Raw genomic sequence first — 23,384 nt, forward strand, 5'->3', positions numbered from 1 at the left:
TCGCGGAGAGGTCTGGAGCCTTCCACTGGACGTCCCCCCCGCGAACGGGTTTGGAGACACCTGCCCAGGACGCACATGCTCCTGGCTCGATTCCGGGGCCTGAGGTTTGCAGAGTGAGCCAGGAAACCTGGCGAAAGCTCCGTGGCTGTTTGTGAGCGCCTCCAGGCCGGGGCTGTGCCCGTGGCGTCTCGCGGGGCAGGACCCCGTTCCAGCGCCTTGTGGCAGACACTTTCCACGTCTCTCTGGGGCCCAGGGCTCTTGGCGGGGAGGGGTGGGGCGCTCCATGCTCCCGGTCCTCCTCTCTCTTCCCGGCCACTCTCAATCGCTTCTTGGAATCCGAGCCATCCCAGGCATTCCTAAATGACAACAGACCTGCACACCTCACCCGGCTCCATCTTATCTTGACATTTTTGACATATTTGCGTCGGATTTTAAGAGAACACAGTGAGCATCGTCTGTGGGGTAGCGGTTAGGGGCGAGGCCTCTGGACTTAGGCTGGGAACCCGCGGGCGAGGTGGGTCGATGCGCGCTTCGTGGCGGGCCCCGCCCAGCTCCCCGCCATCGTCACTGGGGGGCGCCGCATCACGTTTGCGGATTGGCCTGCTCACTCACCCTCGTAGCCCCAGCTCCTGTTCTCGCTTTCCCGGTCACTTGCACACGTGTGCAGAGCCTTGACGGCCACGCGTGTCCAGCCGCGGTCCCCGTCGTGGCCACCCAGCGTAGTGCTGGCTGGAGCATGGAGGCCGGGCTGGGCCTGGCCGAGGAAGGACGCGCCAGCCGAGCTCCGCTCAGGCTCAGCTCGGTGCTGACGGCTGCGTGCCCGGTGTCCGGACCGGCCGTGTCTGTTACACGAGGTGTCCTGACACAGACGCAGGTAAACCAGGGTTCCGCATCGGCGGGCCCACGGAACTGCGACGAGAGGCTTGTAGGACCCCAACCCCTCGTGTTCCCCGGGAGCGGGGATGCCCTGTGCTCAGCGGCTTTAGAAGGCGTAGGACCAGGACAGCCAGAATCGACTGCGTTGTCAGACTGAACGGCCGATAAACGATGCTGCGCAGTGTTGTGCGTGTGTCACATGCATGTGTCACGTGTGTGTGTGTGTCCACGTCTGCCTACAGTAGAGCCGTGTACGCAGACGCATTCACACGCCGTGTGCGCGATGGTGTGCGACGCTGTCTCCTGCGGGTTTAAACTCGTATTTGACCTCTCCTTTCTCTCGTCCCTTTTCACAGTGTCTCCTCTGTCCTTCCCCGTCCCGCCCCCGCCCCCCTCCCTGTCCGGCTCCATCTCTCTCCTTTGCACTGACTTCCTCGCTCACGGCTCCTCTCTCATTCTCTCTCCACAGCTGGCCCCCAAAAGGACAGTCCCCACGTCCCCAGCCAGGGGCCCCGCGTAGACCTGGAGTGGACCACCCCTCCTTCCCTTCATGATTCGTTCGTAGCGCAGGTAACCAGCGGAGGGACCCCGTGCATCCCGGGGGGCCAGTGTCCCTCGTCCCGCCTCCTGGGCAGAGCCTGGCTCCGCAGCGTGCCGGTGCAGCCTGGGCCCGGTCCCTGCGGGCCACCCCCTGCCTCCACACCAGCTGCGGGCAGGCTCTTCCAACCCCCATCCCCTTTCCTCCAGATTCCTTGCCGATCTTGCCTTTTAGGCTCCCGGCCGGGCCTTCCCGCTGTGGGCTGGTTGGGGAGGGCAGGGCTTGTTGGCCGAGGACCTGGTGACACAGGGAGAGGGAAGCAGAGGCGGTGCCTGGGACGCGGAGGCACAGCGTCGCCCACACAGCGGGCTCCGAGGAGGGCCTGTCTGGGGACGCCCGCCCTCATGTGGACCCAGGCTCATTCCCCGGGGCCCGTGAAGTGTGTACGCATGTGCGTGTGTCCCATGCACCCGGGAAAGTGCCTGGAACGTGTTTGGCCATGTGTATGTCTCTGGTCTTTTGCCTTCATCAGCTTCACCCCCAACCCCTGAAAACAGAGAAAGGAGGGTGGGAACCCCGTGTCCGTGGGCTACAGACTCACCGCCGTGGACCGGCGGGATTTCTCGCGTGTCCCGTGCTTCACCCGGGGAAAGGATGAGTTGGGGGTCGGGAAGACGGGAAAGGTTTCCGTGGCGGTTTGGGCGGACGGAAGCTTGGAGGGACGGAGGGGTGTATGGGGAGACGGAAGGTTCGGTTGGCGGCGGGTGATGGGCAGATGCAGAGGACTTCAGTGTCCTCCTCTGCGGAACGGGGCTCACGACGTCCCTCCTGCTTCACGGCAGCCGTGGGACCGGGCCTAGCGCAGCGCGAGCTCCTGGGAAACGCCCGCCGTGTCCCCTCACCACGCCGATGGGCTCGGCCCGGCTGCGGCGGCTCCTCTGACCCCGCACGCCCACCCTCTGGGTCCCCCTCCTCTGTGCCCCTCCTGGGGACACACTGCACACGCCTTCAAGGGGACCCCGGAGCCTGGGCCGTCACCTCCACCGTTCGTTTGTAGGACGGACCCCTTCCCCACCCCACTTGGGGCCAGGCGCTGCGCTCAGGGGCGGGACAGTGTGGTGACAAGCACAGGCTCAGGGGTCAGACTTTCTGGTGCCACCTGCTAGCCAGGAGGTGGAGGAGGCTGGTCTCCATGCCTGCGTTCACACATCTGCAAAGCGGGGGTGGCAGGACCCACCTTGTGGGGTACACCTGGAGGATTAAACGAGTCAGGTGTGTGCGAGGCACTTGGCACGGGGCCTGCGCGTGATCTGGGCTCACTCAGTGTCGGGTGAGGTCATCGTCGTCGTTATCAGATGCTGGGGGGAGAGCGAGGGAGGGGAGGAGGGAAAGGCCGCTGTGCCTGGTCCGGAGGCTCCGTGGGGAGGGCAGGGAGAGACACTCCCGCCCCCACACATGCCCCAGACCCGAGGGAACAGGACCCCGACCCCCTCCCGGCCTTGGCGCGGGCCGGGGAGTGGTCCTTGACAGGTGGGTCCTGGCATGCTGCCAGGACCTGACGTGTCGCCCGCCTCTTCCCCAGTGGCGATGGATGATGAGGACGGCAGATGCTTACTAGACGTGATTTGGTGAGTGACGGCCCCCCGCCCCTCCCACCCCTGCCCCGCGCACCCCTCACCTCCTCAGTGCCTCTTCCCTTCTCTCTTTCAGTGACCCTCAGGCCCTCAACGACTTCTTACATGGATCCGAGAAGGTGAGTGCCGGCCGGGGGTCTGTCCCAGGTGGGGGCCGTGGGACGGGGAGCTGCCAGGCTCCCTGCCTCTGCAAGCCGGGCCTGGGGTCCCGGCGGAGAGCAGAGGGGACGGCAGAGCCCGTCCTCACGCCACACACAGCTCCTCGGTCGACGGGGTAGCCAAGGAAGGAAGGAGAAGGGACGATGGCGTCGCCCGCCCAGTGAAAGACGCGCGGAGGTGGGGGCGGGGCCTGCCGTAGCCAGCGCGGTCTCAGTCCCGAGGGCCCCTCTGCGGAGGGGGCGCCGAAGGTGGACCCGAAGGATGGAGGGGAGGTGCCCGCAGTGCTCCGGGCAGGGGAGGAGCAGGCACAAGGCGGGAAAGTGTGGCGCGCGTGGGACAGGAAGCAGGCCGGCGGGACCGAGAGCGGGGCCGGGGCGGACGGTCACCGGGGCAGCCCGGCCTGGAAGACCCGGATGGAGGAGCTCAGGGGTGGCTCTGAGCATGGCGGGCAGCTCTGGTGGGGGCGGCAGTCCGTCCAGCTGCTCAGGAGCCATGTCCGTCACCCGGGGCCGACGGTCAGAGTGCCCAAGGGTCAGCAGTGAAACGCTGGTTAGCGTTCTCGCGTTCGTCGGGGTCAGGGGTCAGGGAGCGGCTTCGCGGGGGTGTGGGGGGGTCTAGGGGGGTCTGGCTCACGGGCTCTGCTGGGGCTGCTGCCACCTGAGGGCTCGTCCGGGCCCGGAAGACAGGCTCCCACGAGGACGCGTCTCCGTGGCTGGTGGCCTCGGCCTCTCACCATGTGGGGGTCCCCTTAGCACGGCTTGAGCGTCCTCCCACCTGGTGGCCGGCTCCCCAGCGTGAACACCCCGGGGAAGAGCCAGGAGGAGCCCCGGGGCCTTTTAAGGCCAGGTTTCCGGAGTCACACGCTGTCACTCCCTTGAGATCGTGATCATTGGAAGCGAGTCGCTAAGCGGGCCCACACTCAGGGAGGGGGGGCCCCATTTCTGAAGAGGATGGGTGCCGCCGTGTGGAGCGCAGGAGGGTGCTTGGGCTGCGGGCAGGCGTGGCGGAGGGGCCGGCGCTGGCTTCTGGGCCTTTCTGGAAGGCAGAGTCAGCCAGACTTGCTGGTGGACTAGGCATCAAGGAAGAGGGTCTGGAACCCCTCCCGGATTTGGACCTGAGTGGGTCGTGGTACCATGTCCTGCAACCGGAAGTGTAAGATGGATTCTAGAAGCCCAGGGACTGCTGGACTTACCAGTCTGGGATTCTGGAGGGAGAGACTGGGGCGGCCACCTTGGCCGGGGACCGGCGTTCCCTGGGCGCGTGCGTGGATGCCGGGGCTCTGTCCCCGGTGCTGAATGAGCTCCGGGCTCCCGCGGGCCCTGTGCGGTCAGAGACGGTGCCGTGGGTGCGTCCAGTGCCCGGCAGCAAGCGTACCTGTGCCAGGTGCCGGAGTGCCTCAGCGAGAGGAGACAGACGGGCGTTGGGAGCCGGGGGCACGCACGCCAGGCCCCAAAGGGCAAGGGCGCGGAGGCCGATCCCCAAGCCGAGGCGGGCGCAGTGCCCAGAGCAGCTGGGAGCCAGGTGGAGGCGCTCGGCGTTGAGGGCGCCTCGGCCCCCCACCCCCGTCTTGGTCTCTTCGTCCTGTGTAACCTCGAGTCGATTTTTGTTCCAGGGCATGGGCTGGCCCACTGCCCAGCTGACCTCTGACCTTGGGTGGGGCGGGTCTTGTTGCAGCTGGACGGTGACGACCTCCTGGACAACGCCGGGGAGGCCCAAAGTGCCTTCTATGACGGTCCCGGGGTAAGTGGCCCCTGGCTCAGTCCTGGCCCCAGTCACCAGAGCTGCAGCCCGCAGGAGGGAGCCCCGGAGGCCAGAGGGAGGGGTCACGCCGGCCCCACCTCAGGCACTTTGCAGGGCGGAGGCCAGGCGCTCACTGCACGTTGTAGGGGAGAGGTGGGAGCTCTGGCTGTGCCTGCGGGCCCCTGGGGAGGACGTGAGGGTCCTGGGCCCTGGCCTTGGGGCCTCGGGGCTCAGCGGGTGCAGAGCGGTTCTTGGAGCTGAGGCAGATCCACGGGGACACCTCCAGGGAACAGGGGCCATGGGGCTTGCGGTCCTGTCCTGCTCCGCCGTGTAGGAGTCTATGACCTGGAGGAAGGGGACCAACTGATCACCCTCAGTCTTCATCTGGGAAACAAAGGCGGGGTGATGAGCGAAGCCCAGACTGGGGACCACAGTGGGCGGGTACTGAGCACCTGCCGTGTGTCTGACTGTGATGGGCAGGTACTGAGCTCCTACTGTGTGTCTGACCACGGTGGGCAGGTACTGAGCACCTACTGTGTCTGACTGTGCCGGACCCATTAGTAACTGAGTGGTGGGTCCCCCTCCCCCCGCTCCCTCCTCCCTCTTCCTCGTCGTAACTTCCTCGTCGTAACTGTTGTTTACTGAACACTGATCGAGTGCCAGGCCCTTTCCAGTAATTTTCACTTAGTTCTCACAACTGTAATAATATATTTTGAATAATTTATCTCTCATAATATAAATTATTAAATCCGGAGCTCAACAAATAAACATCATTTCGTGTTATTTACATTGACAGACCCAGTAACGGCGATGAGCCTGTATTGTTATTTCGTGATCGTTAGTCTCATCGCCGCTATCATTTTTTAATGCCCAAAAGGCCCCTGGTTGGGCTCTAAGCATGTGGTGTCGGTGAATGTCACGAGCTTCCTAGGAAGCTGTCTGTTAACGGTCGGCAGGGATTTCGTGCCGTGAGCGTAATTACCGCGTGTGGAATGTTTGCTCAAATGTGCATGCACAAACTTACACATGCACGTCCTGGATCACGCGTGGGAAGCACGTGAGAAACGTCACCTTCGGCAGACTTGGCACAAAGTCAGGTTCACGGTCAGTGGCAGCTGTTGCTACTGTTGCATTTAACGGAACCAGGGTTTTTATCCCAGGTGCGTTTGGGGCCAGGTGCGTTTCAGAGCCTGGAAAGGTGATGCAGAACGTGCGTGTTGCATGGAACACGGCGCACGCGCCTGCCTTTCCGTGGGCAAACGTGAGAGGGTCACATTACGTGGGTCAGTTATGCTTTTCCCCCAGAGCGCCACATCCCCCCTGGGCGGGTTCTGCTGCCAGAGTTATAAAAACATTCGCGGTTTTCAGAGACTCTGGGTTTTGGAAGTGCAGAAGAGAATTAAGGGGCCGTGTGACTTTGAAAATGGTTTTATTACGTTCTATTGATGTGTACAAACGGGCAAAGAGGCCAGTTAAGCAAGGCCCAGGTTGCACGGCGAGGCCCAGGCGGAGCTGGACTTTGAACCCGGATCCAGCCACTTCCCCGTGGGGTGTTCTCTCTGACCGTGCCACCCCGACACCGAGTGTCCTCTGCCCGGCTGTGCCCTGAGCCCGGCCCTTTGCCAACCCCAGCTCTTTCCTTCCCACCTTATTTGGCCTCCAGCTCCACGTGCAAGAAGCTTCTGGCAACCACTTGAACCCGGAGCCCAGCCAGCCAGCCCCCAGCGTGGACCTGGACTTCCTGGAGGATGACATCCTGGGCTCGCCGGCGGCAGGGGCGGGCGGCGGGGGCAGCGGCGGCGCCGACCAGCCTTGCGACATCCTCCAGCAGAGCCTCCAAGAGGCCAACATCACTGAGCAGACGCTCGAAGCTGAGGCCGAGCTGGACCTGGGGCCCTTCCAGCTGCCCACCCTGCAGCCCGCGGATGGAGGGGCGGGCCCGGCGGGCGCCGGAGGGGCTGCCGCAGTGGCCGCCGGGCCCCAGGCCCTCTTCCCGGGCGGCACGGACCTGCTGGGACTCCAGGCCCCGCCCACCGTGCTGGCCCACCAGGCCCTGGTGCCACCGCAGGACGTGGTCAGCAAGGCCCTGAGCGTCCAGCCCTTCTTGCAGCCCGTGGGCCTGGGTGGCGTGACTCTGCAGCCCATCCCGGGTCTCCAGGGCCTGCCCAACGGCAGCCCTGGGGGAGCCGCGGCCGCCGCACTCGGCCTGGCGCCCATCCAGGTGGTGGGCCAGCCCGTCATGGCACTTAACCCGCCCGCCTCCCAGCTCCTGGCCAAGCAGGTGCCGGTCAGCGGCTACCTGGCCTCGGCAGCCGGCCCCTCGGAGCCGGTGACCTTGGCGTCAGCGGGCGTCTCACCCCAGGGGGCCGGCCTGGTCATCCAGAAGAGCCTCCCAGGCGCCGTGGCCACCACGCTCAACGGGAACTCGGTGTTCGGAGGCGCAGGGGCTGCCAGCGCAGCGGCCACCGGGGCACCGTCGGGGCAGCCGCTGGCGGTGGCCCCAGGCCTCGGCACGTCGCCACTGGTGCCGGCACCCAACGTGATCCTGCACCGCACGCCCACGCCCATCCAGCCCAAGCCGGCCGGCGTGCTGCCCCCCAAGCTCTACCAGCTGACACCCAAGCCGTTCACCCCCGCAGGCACCACGCTCACCATCCAGGGCGAGGCGGGGGGCCTGCCGCAGCAGCCCAAGGCCCCCCAGAACCTGACTTTCATGGCCGCGGGCAAGGCCGGCCAGAACGTGGTGCTGTCAGGCTTCCCAGCGCCGGCCCTGCAGGCCAACGTGTTCAAGCCGCCGCCGGCCACCAGCACGGGGGCCGCCCCGCCCCCGCCCCCCGGGACCCTGAGCAAGCCCATGAGCGTCCACCTGCTGAACCAGGGCAGCAGCATCGTCATCCCCGCCCAGCACATGCTGCCGGGCCAGAGCCAGTTCCTGCTGCCCGGCGCGTCCGCGGTCCAGCTGCCCCAGTCACTCTCGGCCCTGCCGGCCAACGTGGGCGGGCAGATCCTGGCGGCCGCAGCACCCCACGCCGGCGGACAGCTCATCGCCAACCCCATCCTCACCAACCAGAACCTGGCAGGCCCACTGAGCTTGGGGCCCGTGCTGGCCCCCCACTCCGGGGCCCACAGTGCCGCCCACATCCTCTCGGCTGCTCCCATCCAGGTGGGCCAGCCGGCCCTCTTCCAGATGCCCGTGTCCCTGGCTGCGGGCAGCCTGCCCACGCAGAGCCAGCCGGCACCCACCGGCCCTGCCGCCACGACCGTCCTCCAGGGGGTCACCCTGCCCCCCAGCGCCGTGGCCATGCTCAACGCCCCCGATGGCTTGGTGCAGCCGGCCACCCCTGCCGCCCCCGGGGAGACCACACCTGTCCTCACGGTGCAGACAGCCCCCCAGGCCCCTCCCACTGTCAGCACCCCGCTGCCTTTGGGCCTCCAGCAGCCGCAGGTGCAACAGCCCCCCCACAGGCCCCCCCCCAGGCCACTGCCCCCCTCAGATACCACCCCCCAGCTGTGGCCCGGGCCTGGTCAGCCCAGAGAAGATCGTGCTGCCGCCCTCGGCCACGGCCACGGCCACGGCCATCCTCACTCAGGACTCCCTGCAGATGTTCCTGCCCCAGGTAACCGGGCCGGGCCGGGGGGAGGGGGCGGCCGGCTTGTGGGTTAGGGAGAGTGTCTCAGACATGGCACCCCTGCTCTGGGTGCTGGTGTCTCCTAGGAGGAGGCCCACGGGTGACAGGGACCGACTGGCTGACAGGGTGACAGGGAGATAGACAAGGAGAGCAGTCGACACTGGAGAGGGACGGACAGACGAGGAGAGGACTGGCTGACGGACGAGGAGAGTGGATGGCTGGCTGACTGACAGATGGACGGACAGACTGCCCTTCTGCCGTGGGGGGGGCCGGGAGGGATGGAGGGGGCAGGAGAGACGGAGGGCGGGGCGGAGCTAGGAGACGCTGAGCTCCCAGCTCGGAGTGGAAGGTGCCCAGGCTGCAGCCCCCCGGCTCCTGCTCCCCGCCTCTTGGTGCCCCTCGCACCGGTCCCCACCACCCCTCCTCTGGAGCATCAGTGGGTGTCGGGTCTCGGGGTGGGGAGGCTGCGGATCGTGGGGCGGCCTGGTGACCCTGTGCGGGCTGCCCGTTTCAGGAGAGGAGCCAGCAGCCCCTCTCTGCCGAGGGTCCCCACCTTTCCGTGCCCGCCTCGGTCATAGTCAGCGCCCCGGCTCCCACCCAAGACCCAGCCCCGACCACCCCCGTCGCCAAAGGAGCTGGCCTCGGCCCTCAGGCCCCCGACGGCCAGGCCTCCCCGGCGCCAGCCCCCCAGGTAGATGAACCCCACAGCCTCCATCCCAGCTCAGACCAGCCTTGCCCCCGCTGCCCTCCCCCCTGCTGCCCTGCCTGCCTCTCTGTCCCGCTGGCTTGGGGGCGGGCGGGCACTCCCCTCTGCTCCCCAGATGTTTCCTGAGCATCCCCCGACGGTCCTGGACGCTTGGGGCCAGGGCCAGCTTGGGGTGCGCCCACTCTAGGCAGGAAATTGGTACACACAGCAGGAAATTGATGATTTCCTAAAATGATCATTTTCATATCTGGATAAGTAAAACGTTCAGATAGCTCACATTTCAAAAGATAAAGTTGGAAGGCCCCTGTCCTGAATCTCAGCCTCCTGCTCTGCCCCCCAGCCCCCCAAGGCGGTTGCTCGCCCTCCTTTTCCGTGCGTAGAGGAGCAAAATGACATCTGGAATCTTCCGTTTTTACAAAAACGGTAGCATAGTTCGCACGTGGTTTTGCACCTTGCTCTTATCGTTTGTTTGTCTTGGAGACCGCTTTGTTCTGTGTGCGACTGTGCAGCGCTCCGTCGTGTGGACGCACCGTGAGTCATTGAATCGGTCCTCGTTGGGCAGTTCGGTCACTTCTGGTCTTGGGCTGTTGTGAGCAAGGCTGCACAGCATGGCTGTGCACGTGTCACTTTGTAGGATAAGTTCTTAAAAAGGAACTTGCTGCGTCTTAAGAGCACATGGATTTGTAGCTTTGACAGACATTGCCAGATTGCTCTCTGTGGAGTATAAATTGGTTTAACCTTGATCAGTAATCTGCCTGTTTCCCACACCCTCAGTGATGAATAGAACGTGGCCCATCTGGTAGGTGAAAAGTAGTATCTTGTTTGTTGTAATTTGTGTTTCTTTTCCTCTAAATGAGGCTAGGCGTGTTTTCAGAGATTCAGAGCTGTTTGTATTTTCTACAGGACTGAGTGTTCATACCTTTTACCAGTTTAAAATTTGGGTTACTGGTCATTTTCTTGTTGATTTGTGGAAGCTTCTCACATATTAGGAAAATTAGCTTTTGTCTCCCGTGGATCATGAGCACATGAGAAGTTGGGGCGCCCCAGCCACCTTATGTTCTGGAGGACGTTGTCCTCCTTCAAAAAGGACCGGCAGCTAGGTAGGTAGGGGTGGGAGGAAGGGGAGGGTCTAGCACCAGCCAGGCCTGGGAGGCGGAGAGCAGCCGGCCTTCGCCCTGAGCAGCGTGATCTCTCTCGTGCGGTTTCATTGCCACGTGACTTTAAGCTGCCAGCTTCTTCGTCCCATCGACAGCTGTGGGACGCTTAGTCAGGTCGTGCTGACCCCGAGCGAGTCTCCGGAGCCTCGGAGCCTCGATTTCCTGGAAAAGGGGTCTCATAGTTTCTTCTGGGTCTGTTAGGAGGAGCGAACGAGTTAATCCATGCATCGCACAGAGTAAGCACTTGGTAAATATTTGCTATTACCATTATTTTAGCTGCTGTCATTACGGAGCAGAGCATGGTCCAGTCCAGAGGGCCGTGGGGCTACGGTGGCATCGGGTGGTCCCTACACAGGAAAGACAGGCAGGCAGGCAGGAGTTCGGGGGCGACGAGGGGCATCTGGCCTGTGGCTGACCAGACGGAAGCGCTTTCTAGAGCGGGTCACACGCGCGAGGTCCCTCTGGCCAGTGGCTTTGCTCTCCGAGCCCCCGTCCCCGGATGTAACGTGGGGCTGGCGGCATCCTTCCTTGCGAGCACCCGCCGTGAGCCATGTGCTCGTCTACACTCCGTCCCGGGCCAGCCGTCCCGTTGAGCACACCGCCGCGAGCTCGGGGACAGTCCCGACTCGGGGGCGCCAGCTGCGGTTTGAAAGCTGTCAGGGAGAATCGTGGGGCGGTAGTTGGGAACAGGGGACTCTGGAACCCCGACTCTGCCACTTACAGGCCCTGGGACCTTAGACAAGTCACTCACTTCCCTGTGCCTCGGTTTCCTTGCCTGCGAAAGGAGGAGGAGGATGGCATCTGCGTCACAGGGTTGCTGTGAGGGACAAATAACTTAATGCACACGAAGTGCCCGGGCAGGGCTGGGTGTGGAAAGACCTACAGAGTAAAGAAAGCCAGGCAGGCTTTGTCTGACGCGCCGAGAGTCGACATTTCAGCCTTGGCGGGTCCCTGTCATTACGGCAGCACCGGGGGGATAAGTTCCAAGAGCCCCAGTGGATGCCTGAAACCACGGCTAGTACCCGACTCCGAATACACTATGGTGTTTCTCCTGTACAACCTGCGATAAAATCTAACTTATAAATGAGGCTTAGTGAGCGATTGACAACAATGACTAACGATAAACTAGAACGGTCATAACGTACCGTAATAAAAGACACGCGACTGTGGCACAGTTAGGCACAGTGAGGGTTACGCTGGCGCGGTCCGTCCGAGAACCCAGATGGCCGCTGGGTGACCGCCGGGGGGAGGGGGTGGCGGATCCGGCGCGCACGTGCCGGCCGAGGGGGCGACTCACATCCGAGGCGGGAGGGACCGGGGCGGCACGAGACGACGTCACGTCCTCAGAACAGTGCGCCATTTAAAACTGACGCATTGTCTTTCCGGAATTTTCCGTTTAATGTTTTCTGACCGTAGTTGACTGCGGGTAACTGAAACCGCGGAAGGCAAAGCCACAGATAAGGGGGTGGGGACCACCGCATGGCGCAAAAGCAGCTGCAGACCGTACCTAAACGAATGAGCACGGGCGTGTGCCAATACGAGTTTATCGATGGACACCGAAGCTTGAATCTCATGTATCCAGGAGTCACAAAATACTCTTCTAATTTTTTGACCCAACCGTTGAAAAGTGTGCAAACTGCTCTTAGCTCGTGGACCATACGAAACGGTAGGCCAGGCGGGTGGCAGGCTGATTTGACTAAGGGACCGTGGCCCCCTGACCCTTTCGACATCTTTATGTCGTCAGACGGACACAGCGTGATTTATGTTCTCAGTCCCCTGTTTGTGACGGCTTAAAGTGACGGCCTGTTTGATCATTAACAACGCAAATATTCTTACACCAGGCTTTGCACGCAGATGTCCAAATACCTGTAGGGTGAATTTCTAGAATTGCAGGATCAGAGCAGATTGGTGCCTTCAAGCCGTTTTCTGGAAAGCACTAACCTGCTCTGGCGGCTTCGTCAGCCCCAGATCAGCAAACGCGTCGGGCTGAGGACGCCGCCCCGAGCCGCCTGTTTCTCTCGTCCTCAGAGACTCTCGTCACCTGCACACGGGCAGTTGAGATCTCTTGGTAAACGATCCGCTCGTGTGGTAGTTTTCAAAAATGATTTTAAAAATAATTTTGTCCTCATCTGGAGAACTTAGCAAACATGCCGAAGAGCCGAGAAGGGAAACGCGTCGCCCAGAATCCCACTGTGCACAAGCGCCAGTGACGCCTTAGCTGCGACGTGTTTTTTTCCCTTTTTTTCTTCCCCTCTCCATCCACGTAAATATTTTTCATTTTTAAAATTAGGTGTCATATTCCCATGGCTCCGTCATCGAAGAGCAGTTTTTAAAAGTACGGGGGGAAGCGTGCCAACCATGCCTGCGTCCAGACACCCTCAGTAACTTATTTTTTCGTTCGTCTTTCCGGTTCTGTGTTCATATACGGCCTGGTACACGTGTGGGTCCCCATCTCCCTCTGCCCAGGAGCCAGCACGTTGCAGGCGGCCGTCCATCTCCACGGGTTCCGTGTCCAAGGATTCATCCAACCGCGGATCAAAATATGCAGGGAAACAAATTTCCAGAAAGTGGGTCCCCAAGCGATAGCGTATAGCAACTGTTCCCATAGTGTTTACATTGTATTAGGTATTATAAGTCATCTGGAGGTGACTTAAAGGATGTGGGAGGACGTGTGCTGGTTATATGAAAATACCGGGCCGTTTTATATAAGGGACTTGAGCATCGTGGATTTTGGTACCCGGGACGGGTCCTGGCGTCAGTCCCTGTTTCCCCAGTACATGCCGCATCGAGGCACGTTAGATCATGTTGTGCTGGAAGCTTTGGCCTGCCACACAGGGCTGAGTAAACAGCTCAGTCATGTGTCATTTCCCACGTGAGCAGGTGTGTCTGTCCAGTCGCTTCCTGGAAGCCTGCGTGCTGCCGGATCAGAGCAAACGTGCGCTGACGTTTGGAGAGTTGCTGCCACGCCGCTCTCCCCTGGAGTCACAGCCCGTGGTGCGTTTAGAGCCCACCGGCCACATGCAGGAGTGTCTTCACGAGGCACGTGGCTTTTTCCTAGTGTGATGAGTGGAAACGGGTCCACGAGGTGCTTTCGATGTGTGTTTCATTGCAAGCGAGGTTGAGCATGTCCCGAAATGCTCAAGCCTTTTCTGCTTCCTTTTCTGTGTGCTGTCTGCTCGTACCCTTTGCCCCTCTCTTGTCATTGGTTGTTATTCTTAGTGATTTCTAGAGCATCTTTACATAGGAGATAGATGAACTTTGTGCTATGATTTGCAAATATTTCTTCCAGTATATCATTCAGTTTTTGACTTGTGTGTGTGTGTGTGTGTGTGTGTGTGTGTGTGTGTGTGTGTGTGTGTGTCAAAATTTGGGAGTATTTTTAAACTTAAGATAATTTTAAACATATAGCAAAGTTGCAAGAATAATACTAAGAAGTCATGGGAGTTCTTTACTGCTTAACCAGATCTATTAGTTACGTATCGCCGTGTAACAAATTACCCCCAAATATAGCCGCTAAAAACGGCAGACATTATCTCAGACAGTTTCTAAGGACTAGGAGTCTGGAAGCGTCTTGGCTGGAGGGTTCTGGCTTGCCGTCTGTCACGGAGCCAAGACGCCAGCCAGGGCCACAGTCACCTGAAGGCTTGCTGGGCTGGAGAGTCTGCTCCCAGGATGTCGCACTCATGCGGCTGTTGGCAGGAGGCCTCGGCTGCCCCCGCGCAGGCCTCTCCAAAGGGTAGCTCACAGCGCACTGCCCAGACCGTCCCTCAGAGCGAGCGGTCCCACCGAAAAGGAGAGAGGGTTTCCAGGATGGAAGCCAAAGCCTCTTTTATAACTTAACCTTGGGAGTGGCTTACGATCATTTCTGCCCGACCCTGGTCCAGTGTCCGAGGAGCCCGCACATGAGGTGGGGTCGTGTCTTGGAAGCTGCTGCCACACCAGACGTTCCCGTCGTAGCCACTTCGCTCCGATCCCTTCATCCTTAGCCGTCCCGATAACATTTTTCTTCTGAATCATTTGAGAAGAGGTCGCAAACGTCAGGGTCCTTTACCCTTTCATATTTTAGTTGAGTATTTCAGCCCATTCTCTCATTTAACCACCGGAGACGTGTTGAAATTCAGCAAGTTTAGCACGGAGACCATACTGTCGTCTCACCCACGGTCCGTAATGCGGTTTGGGCGTTGGACAAGCGACTGTGTGAGGCCTCGGCCTGCTCACTTCGCTCAGCATCCCAGCGCTGTGCTGGCCGCTCCTCCCGGGGCTCGGAAGCACGCGTGTAGGGCGGTGTGGAGCGGGCCAGCTCTTCGTCCCCGCTCACTCGGCTGCCCGTTTGCTGTGCGCTCTTTGGGTTGTTTTCCTGTTTTCTCTCTTGTAAATACTCCCTGGCGGATAGCCCCGTGAGCAAGGGCCCGGATGCCGCCCCTCTGGCCTGTCCTTAGGGGTGGCGGGCCTTTGGGGACGTACGGGTTGAGTGAACGATTGGTCTTTGTTTTGAAGTTATTCGGGGACAAACTCAGAAGGGATGCTAGGAGGAGGGTGCAGGGGCTCGGAGGCCGAAAGCGAGCCAGGACTGTGAAGTCATGGGTCAGCCCCCTTTTGAGTGCTCAGAGCAGAGCCCATCTTTGGGGCCTGGCAGTGCCAGCTGGCCTTGGGCGAGTCCCCTGGGCTCGGTTCTTGGGGAGGCGAGCTCTGCAGGAGCAGAGTGCAGGGGGCGAGGCGTGTTTCAGGCAGGGTCGCCGTGTCCGTGTAACAGAACTAGCACCCAGATCTCGTGTACGAGTCTGACACGTGCGCACACACGCGTGCACACACACCCACACCTGCAGGCTCACAGGGCGCCCAGGTAGGCCTGCAGCCCTGGCCAGACGGCACACGAGGCACAGGCCCTGGACACGTAGAAGGGAGCCCAGGGTTCGACACCCCGCCCCTCCATTGCCGACCGCATCCCTGGCTCCCTGGGTCCCCCGGTCCCCACCACGCCCGCCACTGCCATCGGCCCCAGGCGCGGCTGACGGCGTCAGTGCCGGCGGCTCACTTGCATGGCTGGCTGGGCAGTCAGGCCAGGGCAGGTGCCGGACGCCATCCCGGCACTGCCCGCCCCCTCGCTGCTTGTGCTGTGCCCCTGCTCCCTGCCCTCCGCCCCCTGCCGGGCAGCCGGTGTGGTGTCGCCTGCGCCTCCCCTGCTGCCGCCCTCACCTGCATCTGGGACGCGGGGAGGGGGGCACGTGGGGGCTGAGATCGGGGGGCAGAGGTTTGGAGGGGATGAGGCGGGGGACAGGTGCAGGTGTCAGGCGGGGTCGGGTGCTGAGAAGCGAGGCCAGAGGGTTCTCCGGGACAGGGGGCGGCTAAGAAGGGGGGCTTCTGACGGGACTGGCCGGGACCCCCAGTGTCTCGGGGCAGTGGGGGCCGAGGCTGGTTCTGACCCCTGCCCCCTCCGCTCTCCCTCCCTCCCCTCCCTGCCCAGATCCCGGCAGCCGCTCCACTGAAGGGCCCAGGCCCCTCCTCGTCCCCGTCACTACCTCACCAAGTCTGGTTTTGAGATATTCCCCACTTGCTTCCTTCCACACCTGGTTCGGTTCTCTTCTGCCTCTCTCGGGTTCTCTATTCCTGCCTTCAGCTTCTCCCAGCTCCCAGAGTTTGTCCTGCCGCACTGAGCTCCGCCTCTTGCACCCTGCCTCCCACCCCAGGGTTTCCGCTTCCCCACTCTGCCTACCTGGCATCTGACCACATCCAGAACCAGTTAAGGCCCTTTCTCCCTGCTAGCACTCCCCTGCTCCCCTCCTCTATTGTCCCAGGCCCAGCTTCCCCAGCCTCTCTCTGCGTGCTCCCTGCCCCAGTTCTTCTGCAGGCCATGCCTGCCTCGGGCTTAATTCTCCCTGTTTCACTCTTCCTTCCGCCACACATTTCTCCGAAATATCTACTAGATTCGTTAGGCCTCCCTTGACGCTTCGACTTAGTTTCCAGTTCCGCCTGCTGTTAGGGCTCCCACAAGTCTCCTCATCACGCTTTCCAGCTCCTCCACTTGTCCTTTCAGGCCCAGTGCTCCCCCACTGCTGCCTCTCGACCTTCCAGATGGTGATCAGCTTCTTCCCGACGCTGCCGCAGCCGAAGGCTCTTCTGGAGAGATTCCACCAGGTACCCACGGCAGGGACTGCCCCCGGCCGCCCCCCGCAGTGTCTCACCCTGGCCCTGCTGCTGGCCACCCCACTCCCAGGTGCGGCCCCCACCCCTCAACCACCTGTCCCCTCCTCAGGTGCCGTCCGGAATCCTCCTCCAGAGCAAGGCCGGGGGCCCCCCCGCCGCCCCGCAGACCTCCACCAGCCTGGGGCCCCTCGCCAGCCCCACGGCCTCTGTGCTGGTCGGCGGGCAGGCCCCATCCGGGACCCCCGCCGCCCCCAGCCATCCCTCTGCCCCAGCTCCCATGGCCACCGCAGGTAGGGGAGAGGTAGCCCGTGCAGGAGAGGGGGGCCTGAGGTGGGCGGGGCTGAGCCGCGGTGTGTGGACCAAAGGGCACCCCAGGTCTGAGGTCCACTGGCTCTGGGGTGGTGGGTCTGCCAGAGGCCAGAGAACTGACCGGAGGAGAGCGGGCTACAGAGTGGGCTACAGAGCGGGCTACAGGCGCGGGGGTCCTGTGGGGGAGGGGGCCTCTGAGCCAATGACCTCTGAGCCCTGTCTGCCCCCCACCCTTCCCCCAGGCCTCCCTCCTCTGCTTCCTGCCGAGAGCAAAGCTTTTGCCAGCAACCTCCCAACCCTGAGCGTGGCCAAGGCTGCTGCGTCTGGGCCTGGGAAGTCCTCCGGGCTGCAGGTAAGGGGCCCCCAGAGTGGGGGGCTAGGGCTGCAGCGACACGGACAGGGACTGGGGCGGGGCTGTGGGGCAGGCGAGGCTGACAGACAGGCGATCCGGGGTGGGCAGATGGCACAAATCCAGGCGGTGGGTGAAGCAGGACAGTCCAGGCAGGAGGTCACGACAGTTGGACAGAGTCCCACAGACACCAAGACGACAGGGTGACGAGAGGCAAGCTGGCCTGAGACCCGGTGACGGTCACTGTGGACTGTAGGAGGATGGTGGAGGCATGGGGTGACACTCAGATGTCAGCTCAGGACACGTGGGGTGAGACAGGCAAGAGACGCAGGAGGGAGCAGGGGAGACGGGAGGGGTGAGGGAGACAAGGCAGAGACCACCTGTCAGAATCGGGGATGGGAACACGGACACGCCAGCTCCGTGACAGGCCGGCGGAGGGGGCAGGACCCCAGAGGTTGGGAGACACTCAGACGAGACAGCGTTCCCGGGAGGCCGAGAGGGAAGCCGCGAGAGGGGGCGAGGCCGATGGAGAGATCTGAGCGAGCGAGGGGTCAGAGCGAGGGGTCGGCTGGGAAGGAAGTCTAAGCAAGCCGGGCACCGGGCAGTGACAGGGAGACGCCATCTGGAGACCAGGGCGGGGGACAGAAGTTTGCCCGGTGTCTGGACTAGAAAGCAGGCGGAGGCCGAGGGACCCACGTGTGAGAAGAGGCTGGAGGGGACCCCGGCTAAGGACGCTGGGGGTCATGCCTGTCACCCTCTCCTGCTGTGAGCCCCAGCCCAGGCCTGCCCCACACGGCGAGTGTGACGGGCAGGGGACCTGGCAGCTGGGCCACGACCCTGTCTGGGCAGATGGCGCCCCCTCCCGTCTTTGTCCCTTAGCTGAGGGGGGGTCAGGCAGGGCACCGAGCGGGGAAGGCTTCTCCGTATGGTCCCCTCACTGACCTTTCTCCCCCCGCAGTATGAGAGCAAGTTGAGCAGCCTGAAGAAACCACCCCCGCTTCAGCCCAGCAAAGAAGCCTGGTGAGTGGCAGCACCCAGTCCTGGAGGCCTGGGAGGGGGCGTGAGGACCACCCTTCAGAAGCGGGCTCTGGGTCTGGCAGGCCCCAGTGCAGATCCCTGCTCCACCTGTGAGCCCGGTGGGTCCGAAGCCGTTTTCCTGCGCACCCGCAGCTTCTTCGGGGTGGGGATAGCAGTGATAATGGGCCCGGCTGACGGTGAGGAGGGGTCGAGGGGACTGTTAAGGACATTCACGTGGCACGTGCTAGGCTGAGAGCTTCAGGGAGGAGGGAGGGTGTGGCTTGGTCACTGCCACACCCTCAGCACCCCAGACAGGGCTGGCCGTCGGTGCTTAGTGGCATGGGGCGGGTGGTGGCCGGACGAATGGGGGTCTGGATGGGCGGCTCCTCGGGCAGGTGGAGGGAGGTCTGGGCGGGTGGGTGAGCAGGTGGAGGTGTAGAAGTCTGGGTAGGTGGGGAAATGCCGGGTTCTTGCTGCATCGTCTCGCTCTCTTCTGCCCTCCTCCCACCGAAGTGCTGAGCGGTGCCCAGTCCTGTGCTAGGTTCTGGAAACTCAAGGCAGACCCGGTGCTACCCCTGTGTTGTAGGGGGGCGTCCTGTGGTCCTCAGCACAGGGCTGGGACCAGCACCGTCTGGCGGGGCGTCCATCACCGTAGAGACAGACATAACTCACTGTACTGCCAAGGCAGAAAGCCTGGCGGGAGAACAACATTTTACCCACCAGCCAGTCAGCCCACCCACCCGGCCACCCCTCCGCAAGGCGGCTGTTGGCCATGGCAGCGCGGGGCCATACTGCCCCCCGGTGGCGGGAGACGGTATAGCATGGCGCATGAGTTTCGGGCGGGCGTCTGACGCGCAGCTCTGCCTCGTCCTCACTGTGCGCGCTGAGTCGGGGCACTTCGCCTCTCCAAGCCTCGGCTTCCTCATCTGCGAACCGGGCGTAATGTTAGCAGCCACTTCCTTTGGTTGTCACCAGAGGCTCAGTGACAGCGAGTAGGGGCCGCACACACCAGCCGTGCTTGGGAAGTGCTGGCTCGCGGGGCCGTTGTCTGCGCGGGGGCCTCAGGCTCAGGGTCCAGGCTGTGGTCTCGGGGCTTGACCACCAGCTCCACGTATGTGGTCCCCCCCATCCCCCCACAGTTTCCTGGAGCACTTACACAAACATCAGGGCTCCGTCCTGCGCCCGGACTACAAGACGGCCTTCCCCTCCTTCGAGGACGCCCTGCACCGCCTCCTGCCCTACCACGTCTACCAGGGCGCCCTGCCCTCCCCCAACGACTACCACAGAGGTGAGGCCTCCCCGGGACGCCCCGCCCTGCGCCTGTGGTGTGGGGCAGGGTGGCGAGGCGCCCCGCTCAGTCTGGACTGGTCTTGCTCCGCAGTGGACGAGGAGTTTGAGACGGTCTCCACGCAGCTGCTGAAACGCACCCAGGCCATGCTCAACAAGTACCGCCTCCTGCTCCTGGAGGAGTCCCGGGTAGGGTGGCCGTCACCCTCGCCCCGGGGACTCTGCCCTTCCCCTGCGCAGGGAGGGAGGGAGGCGGGGAGGCTGGTGGTCAGATCACAAGAAAGACAATCCGGAATCGGCGCCCCTCCGCCCGGGTTACTCGCATCCCCCCTCCCTCCCTCCCTCCCGGCTTCTTCACGCGCCCGTCTTCACTCCCCCTGCAGAGAGTGAGCCCCTCAGCGGAGATGGTGATGATCGATCGAATGTTCATTCAGGAGGAGAAGACCACCCTTGCCTTGGACAAACAGCTGGCCAAGGAGAAGCCTGGTGAGAGGGGAGGTGGGGAGAGGGGAACAAGAGGCGTCCCCCACTCCTAGCCGGGCCCCGGAATTAGACTTGGGGGCAGGGGCGTGGCCTCACCCTCCTCCACCGCTAGGCGGCGCCCGAGCCCCGCCTTCCTGCAGTAGCCGGTCTTCCCCGACCCGTGCGAGCTGACCTCGCCTCCCTTTCACCGCCTGGATCCTGGCATGGAAGAGGCGTTCTGCCACTCCCCGGGGGATGGAAAAGCCAGGGAGCAGAGCCAGGCCTAGGGTGCAGCAAACAGGGTGCCCAGATTGCAAAATGTACGGTGGTGTTTCCTCTCAGGTGCCCCGCCCCCTCTCCCGCCGCAAGTTACAGGGATTTGGGAATTGCTGAGAAGGGTCGCACCCAGCAGTGTGTCCCTGGCCTCAATGAGTCGGGCTTAGCCCAGGGCCTGACGGATAGTAGGTGCTCAGTACATAGCTGCTCCTCGTAGCTCCGTTCTGCGCAGGCGCCCTGCGCATTCCCTAACCCGGGTGGGTTTTCCCGGCCCCCTGGTTCTGCAGATGAGTACGTGTCTTCCTCGCGCTCTCTCGGCCTGCCTGTCACAGCCTCTTCCGAGGGACATCGGCTTCCCAGCCACGGCCCGCCACCGTCCTCAGCTTCCGGGGCGCCCACCCAGCCCCCTCTGCATCTGCCTACCAAGCTGGTGATCCGGCACGGCGGGGCGGGCGGCTCCCCTTCCGTGACCTGGGCCCGGGCGTCCTCCTCCCTGTCCTCGTCGTCCTCCTCATCCTCCGCCACCTCCTCCCTGGACGCCGACGAGGACGGCCCGATGCCCTCCCGCAACCGCCCACCCATCAAGACCTACGAGGCCCGAAGCCGCATCGGCCTCAAGCTCAAGATCAAGCAGGAAGCCGGGCTCAGCAAGGTCGTGCACAACACGGCGCTGGACCCGGTGCACCAGCCCCCGCCACCGCCCCCCGCCGCCCTCAAGGCGGCCGAGCCCCCGCCCCGGCCCCCAAGCCGCCGGCCGCAGCCCCGCACTGCCCCCGCCTGCCCCTGAGGAAGACGTACCGCGAGAACGTGGAGGCCCTGGGCAGCGGGGCGGCCGAGGGGGCCGTGACGGGCAGGCCCCGGGGCAGCAGCCCGGCGCCGCTACCCACCAAAGTGGACGAAGCCACCAGCGGGCTGATCCGCGAGCTGGCTGCCGTGGAGGACGAGCTGTACCAGCGCATGCTGAAGGGGGCCCCGCCGGAGGCCACGGCCAGTGCCGGCCAGGGCAGCGCCAGCAGGGACCCGGGCTGGGAGGCGTCGTCGCTGCCCCCCGCCAAGAGGCGCAAGTCTGAGTCACCTGACGTGGACCAGGCCAGCTTCTCCAGCGACAGCCCACAGGACGACACCCTCACGGAGCACCTCCAGAGCGCCATCGACAGCATCCTCAACCTCCAGCAGGCCCCCGGCCGGACACCCGCACCCCCGTACCCCCACGCGCCCCCAGCGGCTGTCACGCCCGCCTCCCCATCACCCCTGCACAGGCCAGACGCCTACCCGCCCTCCAGCCACAACGGCGGCCTCGGCGCCAGGACGTTGAACAGATAACACCGGGCTGGTCTTCCCTTCCCTGTCCCCTTGCTTTGCGTGGACGCGGGGGGCGGCTGGGCATCTGGCCTCCGCCTCCTGGGGGACACGAGCCGGGGATCCCCTGAGTTTTTCTTGCCTAAGTTATTGAGTCACAAAGGCCTCCTCCCCCACCTCCCGCTTCAGCTGGGTGGTTGGGTGGGGATCGTGGGTTTAGGGGAGGAGGCTCTAATGTAAACTGTCCCCCACCAGAGGAGGGGGTAATCCTGGTGTGTCATTTCCCATTTCTTCCCACTTCCTGCCACACTCCACCCCGACTCCTGGGGGACACGCGTGTGCTTGCCAGGGACGGAGGCACCCTGGTGGTTCCCCCTGCTCACGCGTGTCCCGGCCCCCTCGTCTCTCTGGCCGCGGGGCTCCATTCCCGGAGCGCGCTCCGCCTCTCCCCACCGCCCCCCACAGGCCGTAAAAGGAAACGCAGGGAAGAGGCGCCTGAGCCTGCGTCTGGGAGCGTGCGCGAGGGCACTTGTCACACATCCCTGTGTGTGCGTCCAGTTCCTTGTCCTGTGTCCCTGTGTGTGTGCTCGAGTGAGAAAAAGTAAGAGAGATTTCGAACCCTCCTGTCCCTCGACTGAAATCCGAGCACCTCCGAAACGGGAAACTCGGGTCTTCCTCCCAGGGCGCCCTCCCCCAGTCTTCCCTCTGTTCTTCCTCTCTCCAGCCACCCGCGCCACATTTTGAAATCTCGGAGACAAAACGTACTGTAAGATAAATTTTTTGTACTGTATTTATTGTGTATAACGATTTTTTAAAAAGAATTCTGTACATTTAGAACTCTTGTAAATTAAAAACCGATCCTTTTTTTAAAACTACTGACGTCCCTTCGGCCCCCGTTGCTTTTGGGTCTTTTGGGGATTTGGAGTCGGGGTTTGGGGCGATACCTGGGGAAAGCTTATTCCGCATAAAGTCTCGAGCGCCTACTGGGCGCCAGGCCTCGTTCAAGGCACAGGGGTGCCACATGGGGGGCGCATGTTAGCGGAGGAGGCAGACGGTGAACGGCTCAAGCAAAGAGGAGATTCTCTTCTTATTTATTTATTTTTTCATTCCCAGCTCCCCACCCCTTTGGCGACCATCAGCTTGTTGTTGTCTGTATCAATGGGTCTCTTTCCGTTTGGTTTATTCATTGACTGAATCTTCCCCGCGATTCTTCTGTTTTCCCCACGATCGCACAATTATGTGTGTTTCTGTTTCAAGACACCTTATCGATGTGTCTTCATCCATTCATTCAAGGCTGATGCATTCAAGGCCCAGAGCACTGTGACGCCTGAAGAAAGCTCATCCAACACACGCAATTTTCCTATAAGGCACGTTATGGTCTTTTTTGTGCTTAGGAACTAGCCAGCATTAAGCACCACGCCTGGGCGCCGGGGGTCGGAAGGGTGAGAGGCAAAGTCAGAGGGAACAAAGGGAGCCTCTCGTGTTCAGGACCTTGTGCTCCCCGGGGATGACTTCGCTCTTACTCTGAGGGAGGCGGGAGCCACTCGAAGGTTCTGAGCTGAGACGGCTGTGAGCGGACGGGGTTCTCAGGCGCCCTCTGGCGGCCGCGCGGGGAACACGGCGGAATCCCGCCCAGCAGGAGACGCCTGCCCTAGTCCAGGTGGTGGGTGCTGGTGAGTGGACCCGAGAGATGCGCCGTTTCCCCTCAAGCCCCTGGGGAGTTTTGTGGGTGTGAAGCTGATACACCGGGTCTCGGAGATGGACCACCTCCTCGCCTAGCTCTACACCGACTTCCGTCTTGT

General features: G+C 62.7%; 1 protein-coding gene across 1 annotated transcript; it reads left to right on the forward strand.

Annotated features, from left to right (window-relative positions):
- Positions 1 to 1,345: 1,345 nt before the first annotated feature.
- On the forward strand, positions 1,346 to 22,457 carry BICRA (BRD4 interacting chromatin remodeling complex associated protein). Its single transcript, XM_039838406.1, is given in 17 exon segments — positions 1,346 to 1,446; positions 2,997 to 3,042; positions 3,125 to 3,167; positions 4,882 to 4,947; positions 6,611 to 8,427; positions 8,429 to 8,564; positions 9,091 to 9,267; positions 15,904 to 15,966; positions 16,512 to 16,574; positions 16,693 to 16,873; positions 17,135 to 17,244; positions 18,200 to 18,261; positions 19,398 to 19,546; positions 19,640 to 19,734; positions 19,929 to 20,031; positions 20,571 to 21,023; positions 21,026 to 22,457. Coding segments are annotated over 16 exon segments (4,140 nt in total). The 5' UTR covers positions 1,346 to 1,446; positions 2,997 to 3,001; the 3' UTR covers positions 21,607 to 22,457.
- The last annotated feature ends 927 nt before the right edge of the window (positions 22,458 to 23,384 follow it).

The sequence above is a fragment of the Pteropus medius genome, unplaced genomic scaffold, assembly GCF_902729225.1.
Source record: "Pteropus medius unplaced genomic scaffold, Ma_sr-lr_union100, whole genome shotgun sequence".
In the NCBI taxonomy this organism is placed as follows: domain Eukaryota; kingdom Metazoa; phylum Chordata; class Mammalia; order Chiroptera; family Pteropodidae; genus Pteropus; species Pteropus medius.